The 11,902-nt window shown below is 34.7% G+C and overlaps 1 protein-coding gene across 11 annotated transcripts in view; it reads left to right on the top strand.

The window, feature by feature from the left end:
- The window catches only part of Abcc9 (ATP-binding cassette, sub-family C (CFTR/MRP), member 9), a 124,255-nt gene that overhangs the window by 11,463 nt on the left and 100,890 nt on the right, over nucleotides 1-11,902 (top strand). For 10 of the 11 annotated variants that reach the window (XM_013511597.1, XM_013511602.1, XM_013511594.1 and 7 more), the window contains 5 exons: nucleotides 1,536-1,702; nucleotides 2,344-2,586; nucleotides 5,176-5,370; nucleotides 10,258-10,410; nucleotides 11,311-11,466. In XM_013511597.1, the coding sequence (XP_013367051.1) occupies nucleotides 1,536-1,702; nucleotides 2,344-2,586; nucleotides 5,176-5,370; nucleotides 10,258-10,410; nucleotides 11,311-11,466 (914 nt within the window). The remainder of the gene's footprint in view (nucleotides 1-1,535; nucleotides 1,703-2,343; nucleotides 2,587-5,175; nucleotides 5,371-10,257; nucleotides 10,411-11,310; nucleotides 11,467-11,902) is intronic. The other variant, XM_013511601.1, reaches the window with a different exon arrangement.

Below are 11,902 nucleotides of genomic sequence, written 5' to 3'. Positions count from 1 at the left end.
TGTATCAGGATTCTTATGCTTTGGGTTTCTTATGCTTATTGTTTTCATTTAAAATCTTTTAAAATTACTCTCAATCCACTGTTTCTAATATTTAAAGTTAATCTCTTCAGGTAGCATATAGTTTGGTCTGTTCTTGCTAAGTCTATTCTGATCATTTCTACATTTTAAACTAAAATAAGATAAATGTAAGTCATACGCCAGTGTTCAATTATTTTTCATTAAGGAAGTTGTGACCATCCTTAACCTTTCTGACCTTGATAAGTATTACGCAGAATGGATTGTCTTATATGTGTTTTAGAGTTCTTCCTTGACCCATATTCATTTGTATGGGTTTTTATTTAAAGTTCAAAGTAGGCAGAATCCTTGCCAACAAACTTATAGGAATTTGTTTACTTCCAGCTCCTGCTTGTTGTAAGCTGCTGAGGGTGGTTGTGAGACTGTAGATTTCTGCCTTTCTGGCTCAACTGCTTGAGGTCGGCTATGCTCTGTAGGATTTATTGCTCTTTTCTGGCCTCTGCAGATGAGTGTGAAGCTTATGACTACCTAGATGAAAACAGTCATTTGTTACATGAATGCCTATCTGTAATGCAGAAACCCTATTCCGCAGAGACAATAATTCCACCATAGATCCAGGGACATCGTGTTAGACAGACCCCTGGGAACTACAGCACGCTTATCTGTTGGATAAGTTACTCAAATACCAACTTGTGAATTCTTCATATAATTGGGGCCCTTAAAAAAAAGACCAGAGATAAAGGCACTTTTATCTACAGGACTAGGCATAAATTCTAAAGAAATAGGATAATACCTTTTACATTACTCCTGTAGTATCCCAGGTATCACATAGGATCAGAGTTGAGGCATTCCGCATTCTAAAGTTATTATCATGCCTTCATGGGTTGGAATAATTAATACCATTAAAATGTCCATAATATCCTATATAATTTACTGAGCCACTGGAATAGGGATCAAAATACCAGTGCCACTCTTCACAGATTATCTAGTATTCTAATAGAAGCACAAAAGATGCTGAAGAACCACAATGATCTTGAGCAAAAAGAACAAAGTGGGATGCATTACATACATTATCTGACTTAAAAGTCTCCAACTGCAGAGTTGCAGAGCTCAGAACTGCATGGTACTGGCATAAAAACAGACACACAGACCGATGTTACTGAAAAGTGAGGCCAGAAATAATTCCATATATTTAAAGCACCTGACTCCTGGCAAAGGCAACAGAAGCGTCTGTGGGAGAGAGCACAGTCTCTTCAATAACGGTGCTCGAAAAACTGGGAATTCACTGCAAAAAATTGAAACTTGATCCTTATGTCTTACCGTACTTCATAACATTCAATTCAAACCTCCAGAAGCGTGCTAAAACATATATCTTGTTTCCTTATCCATATATTAATGCACATAACATTTAACTTGCCTTTATTATTAAAAAGCATTGTATTTACGTTGAAATAGTAGTGAAATTTTAAAGAATGTCAGGGAAAGATTGCATCTTTTGCTTCTTTCTTCTGTTGTTGCAGCTTTATTCCTGTACTGGGTAATGGCTTTTATAACAAAAACGATCAAACTGGTCAAATACTGGCAGTTGGGCTGGGGAGTATCAGACCTGCGTTTCTGCATCACAGGCATGATGGTGATCTTGAATGGGCTCCTGATGGCCGTGGAGATCAACGTCATTCGGGTCAGAGTAAGTAGTAGTAGTGGGAGATACTGCTAGTCAAAGCCTCCACATTAAAGCCAGAATTTATTACCATCAGCCAGAAATTATTAATATTTATGGTGATTAACCAGTTGTAATAATCACAAGACTCGTTTTGTCTGTAGTTACAAATCTATTATACTCTCCACCTCGTAATACTATCAGTTGTGTTATATAAGACACTATTCAATATTCTCAGTATTCATTTTCTATCAGAGAACTTTGAACTTGCTCTAAGAGTGGAAAGATACCATGCTGCAATGAACATGGCGAACAGTAAGTGAACGTTAGTCAAACTACGTACAAATCAACAGTGATTCAGTGATAGCGTTGGTAACACATTTTGAAATCTCAGTAATATAAAAACCTTCAATGGTGACTTTATTGAGTAATGACAAACATGTTCTTTTAAAAAGCTAATCAGTTTTTTAGATTTGGCCTCAATGAGTTTCCATGTATAATTTTGCCACTTAGTTAATCTAACAAAAGGGAAGTGTTAGAAAGGAGCATTATATCATGTAAATTTTGGCCACCTGATGTGAAACTATAGAAAAGGTTGGAATTGTATTTTTAATTTGTGGAAGAAGACTAGCACTAATTGTAACCATGTGGAATTTTTTGTGCCACAGAGATATGTCTTCTTTATGAATCCTCAGAAAGTAAAGCCTCCTGAAGACCTCCAGGATCTGGGTGTGAGATTCCTGCAACCATTTGTCAATTTACTGTCAAAAGCAACATACTGGTGGATGAACACGCTCATCATTTCTGCTCATAGGAAGCCTATTGATCTGAAGGCAATTGGGAAATTGCCCATAGCAATGAGGGCCGTAACAAATTATGTTTGCCTGAAAGATGCTTATGAAGAGCAAAAGGTAATTTAGCAACTGTCTTCCATGTCTGTATTTGTAGGGAATGGGCTTACTTCAATATAAAAGTACAAAGTTTAAATAATATCTATGATAAAAGCAGAGTAGTTTTTCCCCATCTGTCTTTTTCTTTTTTTGGTGGTACTGGGCATTGAACTCATGACCTCACGCTTATAAGGCAGGTGCTGTGCTACTGAGCTATATCCCCAGCCCTTCCATCTGTCTTAACTGGCAATTTCCATATGTGTCACCTGATCCCTGAGGAAAGACTGGAGGGGACTGTGAAGTACAGTCTCCTTGCATTACTTGTCCAGTCACCACATGAGGGGTCTGGGTGGTGCACAGTCTCGCTTCTGGGACCAAAGACCAAGTGGAAACTAAAAACAAAGACCAATGGTCCTGTGTCATTAACTTCTATTACCATCTATTATTAATAATTCAGGGAATTTTTATTGTCTTTTTTAAAGCAGCTTGTGAATAATTTTTTAGATATCAGTAAAATAGATCATATTCACCAATAACAACTTTTAAGAAATTAAAATTCTTAGACTGATTATTAACCAAAATTGGCACCTAGGTGACTAAATGAAAGGGGTGCTATCTCCCTACTCCATGTATTATCTAATACATCTTCTAAAATTAGTTTCTTCTGGTGCTTTCCTTGAATATTAATAATTTGTTTTATACTGTAATCATCTACTAATATCAGGGTCACTTAAAATGTTGTTATTCTCAATAACACTGGAAGAGAGTAAGGTATGGTGACTCAGCGAAAGCGTTTTAAATCAAGATCAACAAAACATTATGGTAAATGATGAAAATGTCCTCTTGTTTCAGAAATTTGTGTTATGAAATTACTGTTGCAGGAAATGGTTACTGCAAACGAACCTGAGTCATTTCTCTGGTTTTACCCCTGGGAAAAGTATTGCAAAAAACGTTTAAACTTCTCTGCTCAAATAAAGATTTACAATATAGAGTAAAAATAGCTTGTGTTCTCTGAGTGTTCTTTAAAACATAGACTAGCTTGAGCTTCCTGTGTTAATGTCATATCAGTAAGCGTTAGAAAAACAATCAAATTGTTCATTCTAATTGGGAGCTGAACACAGAATGTAACTAAAGTCCATTCCACTGAGTTGGCTACTTCGCCACAATGAAAAAATTATATCCACTCTGTGCCCAAGACATATTTAAGAAGAGTGTTCAGGTCTTAAAATCTTTACTACCAAGAAATGTAACTATGTAAAGTAATGAACTGATTAATCATACATGCCATTCTTCCTGTTGCATTGCTTTAAGGAATTCCTAGCAAAGAGACGTCTACCATAATTTTTTAAAAGTACTAACTACCTTTCATGGACATGTGGAAACACGAACTAGAAACAGTTTGAGATTGAGACAATCTGTTTTAGCTTATAGCAACACGATAGGTAAACTTCCTATGTTCTAGGTATTCTACGTATTGTCAGCAGTCTATCAGTAACCTCTATCTTGTGCTTCACTCTCTTCTCCTGAATAAAATGTTGTTGGGTAATATTCATGAAGACATATACGTTCAAAATCAAAGGTAATTAATGAATTTTATCTTAAGATTTCTTGTCATTCCTTGACAACTAATAATAATGCAGTCTTAGAAAATCTGGCCTGTGTACTTTTCATTCTACTTTCTAAAATGCATTTAATAGCTACTATTTGCATAAATGTGAGGATACAGAATTATTCATGCTATATTGAAATTTATACATCTCCTATATTGAAATTTATACAGGCCTTTAAAATATCTTCAGGTCTAGAGGTCCCATTCAACCCAGCTATTCCCCTTCTGGGTATTTTCCCAGAAGATCTGAAAACATCATATCACAGTGATATATGCGCACCCATGTTTACAGCAGCGCAATTTGTCATAGCTAAATCATGGAAGCAACCCAAATGTCCATCCACTGAGGACTGGATAAAAAATTGTGGCATTTTTATATAATGGAATATTACTCAGCTATAAAGAAAGATAAACTTGAGGCTTTTATAGGTAAATGGTCACAACTAGAGACCATACTCGAAAGTGAAATAAATCAGACCTGCATGTGTAAGCAGCGTATTGTCTCACTAGTGTAAGAACCTGGAAGAGTGAATAAAAACTAGGAGGTATGATAAACATTGTGAAATGAAAGGAAACTGCTCAAAAGTAAAGAACAACTGTGATGAGGGAAAAGAGAAAAGAAAGAAGGGGAAATTATGTATATATGTATATACAGGATAGCTAATATAGCAGTACTACTGACTTCTATTGCTTTATTGAAAGGAACAGTTAATGATTACTGATTTGATCAATCTTGCATGTCTGTATTTGTTTCCCTGAGTAACCAGTTTGAAGATATGTAATACAACAACCATTGTTAATTCCCTATCGCCTTGTCTGTAATTCACTATTGCTTGTACTATTCTTGTACTACTTTGTAAACATGTTTGTTAGTATGTTTTCATTCTTTTACTTTTAAAATTAAAAAAAAACTTCAGAACTATCAGAAGGGATGTCATAGTTGTTGAGGTTAGTTGCTGTTTTGGACAGTTTCATTTGGGTGTATCTGGTTTTTCTTTCAGAAAAAAGTAGCTGATCATCCCAATCGAACTCCATCGATATGGCTTGCAATGTACAGAGCTTTCGGGAGACCAATTTTACTGAGCAGTACATTTCGTTACTTAGCCGACTTGCTGGGTTTTGCTGGGCCTCTCTGTATTTCTGGAATAGTTCAACGTGTAAATGAAACCCAGAACGGGACGAATAACACAACAGGCGTAAGTTCATGGTGCTTTTGAAAAGAAACATATTATTGGCAGATTTCATTGTAACTATAATGACTTTTTATTAACATCGTTTTGTGAGTAATTTGAACAAGTATGTTTACGTAAAATTCAAATTTTAAAAAGTAATAATGTTTTTTGTGAAAAAATTTGTGTGTCTATATATCCATTGAATTATCTGGCTAACAAAATTATTTCGCAGATTCAGAGCCTATAAATATTTAATAGCACTATTGTGTGCCAGAAACTACAGGCATAAATTTCACATTGAATGCTTTGTTTGAACTTTATAGTCATCCTTTCAGGAGTCTCCATGCATGAGTGCCACAGTGGCTAAGCCACTTTTTTTAAAGGCTTGTGAATAATAATGTTAGTAATGTGGTTTGTAGTATTATATATTTTTCTGATATTTTAAAGCCATCATTCGGACAATGATTGGAGGGAATTTTGTGATACTTTACTAGGTATCATGTTATTATGTGGAGGGATAGGTAATAAAAATACTATACATTTGCTATTACAAATACATAGTCATTTTATTTTCTGTTCCTAACAAAGTCTGCGCTCTGCACTTTCTCGATTTTCTTTTTCCCTAAGATGACTTGATTTCCCTAGTTCCATAAGTAGAGTCTGTTCCAAGTGGATCAATTTTCCTTTTCTGTTTTCTTACTCTGATTTCCGGTCCTTTTTTCTGCACCTATTAAAATTTTATGCACTATCAAAGCCTACCTTGAATGCTGCCTCACCATTGAAGCGTTTTGTGGTCATGCTGGTTGAAGCCTGACTCCTTTTGATATTCCCCGAATGCTTGCTTTACTTTCTCCTGACACTGTTTATGCCTTTCACAGTAAAGTGTGCCAGGTGTGATAAAAATAATATGGTGGATGTTTACATTTTTAAAATTTATTACAATGAAAGACCTGTGGTCATTAATCCCCTTCAAAAAAACCTCACCTTACTTCAGACACTCTTATCTTCTTGTTCCTGTTACTTTCTGAGCCACTTCTGGAAGTCCTCTTTCGTGTCACGAGTTGCACTGGCTGATGTGCAGAATCCACTAAAATCTTTACCTTTCACGGCTATTTTGACTTCAGGGAAGGACCTGAAGTCTCATAGTGAGTAATGTGGTTGAGGACACACTGTGAAGTTTTTACCAACCTGCTCTTCTGTAAGGTGGCACTTGGCCTCAGCATCCACCGTATTTTTATCACACCTTATAGAAACACTAATTGTGACTTCTAGAACTGCTTCAGGAAGTGGAAAGCACAGTGAGATATGTGTGTTTGAAGTCAGGGGGCAGTATTTGAGGGGCAAAGTCTCTTTTACTATAAAACATTTATTTAAATTTAAACACTCACTGTATATTTTTATACCTTACACTACTTACAGATGCACTTATCTTTCTAGGTTGTAATCTCTATAAACAGAATAACTGAACTGTTCAATTTCAGTCCTACCATATTTACCCTAGCTCTTTGCATACATTCACATTTAATTATTATTAAAGTGAATCATATTTTTACCATCAGATATACTTCTGTGATGTTTTGTTCCTACTCACCTAACACATGCAACTATCTCAGTTTCACAGACTGCTTCAACCATCCTCATCCCTTACACATATTAAGCATGTGATTTACTGAGATGAAACAGGACTTGTAGGTTTGTCTGTATTCCCAGTACAGATGAGGAAGGGGCCAGAAATAGAATTTCACTAGCTCTCAGTCACTAAAAATAAAGGGTGTCCTCACTGCTGCAACGAACTTAATCAAGTGTCCCTCCTTTTTTTCTTCAAGCAAGTTATTATATGTTATCGTTACAAACAAAATTCAGTAAATTGTGTGTATTCTTATGATAAGTTCAGTTCTATTCTTATTAGAACAATTTTTCTTTTCAATTTTGTTAATGTTTAATTTTTATTAATTCATGTCTGTAGTACATAGTGATTGCATTCATGGTGGGGAGTTGGTGCGTGTACAAAACACACCTTAATTATTTTTTCTTCCCTTTATCCTGTTCTTTTCCCCTCTCCGTCTGTAGGTCCTTTTCCCATTTACAAAAGATCTTCCTGATTTTAATTGCTCATCCTTTAGTTTGCTCTTTAAACTATTTATACTTTGTGTTTTTTATAAAATAGTGAGATATGTTTCTGTATCTGATTTATTTCTTTTCAATGTTATGGTCTCAAGGCATTACTGTTTTTTTGAATAACTCAAGTCAATTCTTTTTATGACAGACTAGTATATGCCACTGTGTGTGTATATCACATTTTCTTTATCCATTCATCTATTCATGAATATATCCAAGATTTAGCTACTATGAATTGTATGGCTATAAGCATGAGTGTGTATGTATCACTGTGACATCATATGTCTTTAATTCTTTAGGTAAGATACCTGGAAGGGAATCCTTTGGGTCAAAGGGAATTTATATTTTGAGTTTTTTGAAAAACTTCCTTATTGATTTCCACAGTGGTTGTACTAGTTTACACACACACACACACACACACACACACCCCGTGTAGAACCCCACCACAGCTTCACCAGTATTTATTATTATTTGATTTCTTGACTATGCCCATTCTTTCTGGGATAAAATGGAATCTCCATGTTATTTTAAATTGCATTTCTGTATTGGTCAGAGATACTGAAGATTTTGTAACATATTTATTGATCATTTGTGTTTCTTTTGAGAAGTACTTATTCATTTTAATTGTCCATCTTTTGATTTAGTATTTTATTTAAGGGAGTTGACTTTTTTGAGTTCATTACTTATTTTAGATATTAATCCATCTTTTGAGGAGTAGCTGGGAAGTCTTTCTTTTTTCTTTTGGTACTGGGAATCGAACTCAGGACCTTGTGCTTGCTAGGTAGGCATTTGTACCACTGAGCTATAACCCCAGCCCTGGGAAGTCTTTTTCCAATTCTATAGTTTGTCTTTTTTCTGTATAGAAGCTTTTTCATTTTTTATAAGTATTTTTAATGAAGTATAATTATAGAAGAGGGCACAAATCATAAGTGTACAGCTTGATGAATATTCATAAAATGAATGCACCCATGTAGCCAGCACCTGGATCATGAAATAGAACATTACCAGCACCAGAGTCCCCTTGTATTGTTTTCCAGAGACAAAGAAGCTAGGTTAAAAAATAATGCACACCATATACACTTCCACAAAGTTCAAAAACAGGTAAAACTAACTGATGATGAATTAAGTCCTACTAGCACTTGCCTTTGGGAAGGAACGAGGTGAACAGAAGAGGGTGATTTCTGACAGAAGTTTTTTAATGTGATGTAGTCTCATTTATTGATTCTTAATATTATTTCTTGTGCAATTGGGGTTCTGTTCAAAAAGCCTTTACCTATGCTAGGGTCTTCTTCTTAAGATAAAGTATTATCTTTTAGTGGGTTATTTCTATTTTAGTATGCAGGACTTGTATTCATTTTGATTTTATTTTAGTACATGGTGTCATAAATGGGTCTAGATTCAATTTTCTGCATGTGTGAAAGCAGTTGTTTTCCCAGCATCATTTGTTAAAGAGGCTGCTTTTCCTGCAGGGTATGTTTTTGGTTCCTTCCTCAAAGATCAGATGACTGAATGATCCTGGGGTTGTTTCTACAACCTCTATTCTGTTCCACTGGTCCATATGTTGCTATGCTGTATTTGTCATTGTAGCTTTGTAATATAACCTGAAACCTGGGATTATGCTGTCTCCTGCTTTGCTCCTGTTGCCCTGGATTGCTTTCACTATTTTGGGTCTTTTCTGCTTCCATATGTATTGTATGTAAATATTTTTTATTTCCATGAGGTATGTTCTTGCTATTTTCATGTGGATTGCATTAAATCTATATATCAGTCTTAGCTGTATGGTCATTTTGAATATATTGGTTCTTCCTATTGAAGAACAGGGGATATCTTTCCATTTTCAGATATCTTTTTTGCTCTTCTTTTTCAGAAACTGTAGCTTTTGTTGTAGAATTCTTTCATGTCCTTGGTTAGGTTAATCCCTAAGCACTTAATTTTTCTTGAGGCTGCTGTGAGTGGTATTTTTCTCCTTTTTCTCAGTGCATTCATTGATGTAGAGGAACATAGTTGATTTTTGTATGTTGATCTTATTTACTGCTACATTGCTCAATTTCTTTCAGTTATTAGTTTTGATGGAACTTTTGGGTGTTCTATGTAAAGGATCAAGTTATCTGTAGATAATAATAGTTTGACTTCTTGAACAATTTTTCATATATTGTGTTTTTTTTCTGGAAATGTCATACATATTGGTGAAATCAGTAGTCAAATTGCCTATTTTATGGTGAAATACATATTGGTGAAATCAGTAGTCAAATTGCCTATTTTATAATACATAATTTAATAGATATAAAGATATATGAAAAGTTGAAAAGATGCATAGAGTTATTGAAAGTAATAAAGTTAAGAAATGAGACTTTTTCCCATTAGTTTGGCTGATCAGGCATGTGTTTTTGCGGTTTTTATTTTAGAGTCGAAACTAATTTTTGTCTTTTTTCCCACTTTTTCTTATTTAAGGTAAAATGCATCTTTGCAAGAAACATATGCACATTTTTTTAGAATTAAAGGTTATCCCTCTACATTTAGCATATATTGCTAAATATATTGATTGCTACATATCTAGCAATCATAATCATCAATTAGGCATTTACGCATTGAGCTGGTTTACATCTGCATTTGTGGGCAGAAGGTAAAAAAGCTACAATTATTTTACTGTGGCCCGTTCCACAGCTGGTCAACATAAGGTCCCTGAAATTTTATATTTAAATATCATATATCCTTTAAGAAATGCAAACTGTACACTTGGTAGATGAAATGAGTAGTTTAAATTTGTGTCTGTTTGTTTGTTTTTTGCACAAGCTTTCAGAAACCCTATCATCAAAAGAATTTCTGGAAAATGCTTACGTGCTGGCCGTTCTTCTCTTCTTGGCCCTTATTCTACAAAGGACGTTTCTGCAGGCTTCCTACTACGTAACCATAGAGACTGGCATTAACCTCCGTGGAGCTCTTCTGGTATGGACCATCCAGTGACAGGATTAGTAGTAGCTTCATATTTTTCTTGCATTTAATTTTTGCTTTGATATTACAGCAACTTTTTTTGTTTTGTTTTGTGTTGTTGTTTCCTGGTACCAGGAATCGAACTCACGATCTTACGCTTACCAGGCAGGTGCTGTGCCGCTGAGCTAAATCCCCAGTCCCCTACAGCAACATTGTTAAGATCTATTTACTGAAAGAAACACAGAACTTATTTATAACCCCAATGAGTTAAAAATGACTTAAAATCACACATTAAGACAGATACTTAGAAATTTTGCAATTATTTATCCCTATTTCCATTTGTTCTTGAACTTGTGTCCAAAGTTGAGTATATATTGTTTCACTAGTGTGAGAAGCTGAATAAGTAAATAAGATCCCAAATGTACAATAGATATTGTGAAGTGGGAAGAAATTGTTCAAAAGGAAAAAGCAACTGTGATGGGAAAAAGGAGAAAGGAAGGCAGGGAAAAGGAAAAAAATATATACCCAAGATAATGGATGTAGTTATACTGCTACTTTCTCTTAGTCCATTGAAAAGAAATGTTTATGCTAATATAGTTTGGACAATATTTCATGCCTATATCTTGTACTCTGAGTAACTACTTTGAAGATAACAATATACAACATAGTAATTATTGTTACTCTTCTGTTATTTGTTTTGAAATTCTGGGTTCTTTTTCTCTTTAAAGAATAAAAAATTGCATTTAATTGAGGATAAAGAGTAACTGTGCTAATGTAGGAACAGTGGTTGATTTAAGATGTCCATGAAGGATTTTTTTCAAAAAATTTTAAGATATTTGTTATTTTTTTTCAATGAAAGTAAATAATTATAATGTTAAATTTAGAAATTTATGTGTATTTTTTTTCTTCTTGTAGGCTATGATATACAATAAAATCCTTAGGCTCTCTACATCTAACTTATCCATGGGTGAGATGACCCTGGGACAGATCAACAACTTGGTTGCCATTGAAACCAATCAACTCATGTGGTTCTTATTCCTGTGTCCCAACTTATGGGCTATGCCTGTTCAGGTAGATCGTTATAAGTAAGGTTCTCTTTGGCAGAGGAAATAAAACTAAAAGAACACTAGGTATTTAACTAGGAATGGTTTTTTGAACATGCTGATGTTATTATACTTTTTTTACAGACAAGGAGGCTGAGACACAGAAATGTTTTGCCCTGGTATGAGAGTGTGGGATTTGAAATTATATTGCTTGGATTCATATATCTGTTACACCCATCATTTATACAAGTGCTTAATCCCTCAAAGTATTACTTTCCTTCACTGTACAATGGAAATAATATGATAGAATTGCCTCGTAGAGTTATTAGATTGTTAAGTTTGAGTAAGGCAGTGTAAAGCATTTCGCAATGGTGCCTCGTGTTTCAAGGCCACTCGCTAATTGTTGTGCTAGTGCCTAAATTCATGCAAATCCCAAAGCTAAGATTTGACTCCTTTCATTTTGA

Source organism: Chinchilla lanigera, unplaced genomic scaffold, assembly GCF_000276665.1.
Source record: "Chinchilla lanigera isolate Chin_1 unplaced genomic scaffold, ChiLan1.0 scaffold00012, whole genome shotgun sequence".
Lineage (NCBI taxonomy): Eukaryota > Metazoa > Chordata > Mammalia > Rodentia > Chinchillidae > Chinchilla > Chinchilla lanigera.
Note: the sequence above shows the minus strand (reverse complement) of the source record. Positions and strands in the feature narration are given on the sequence as shown.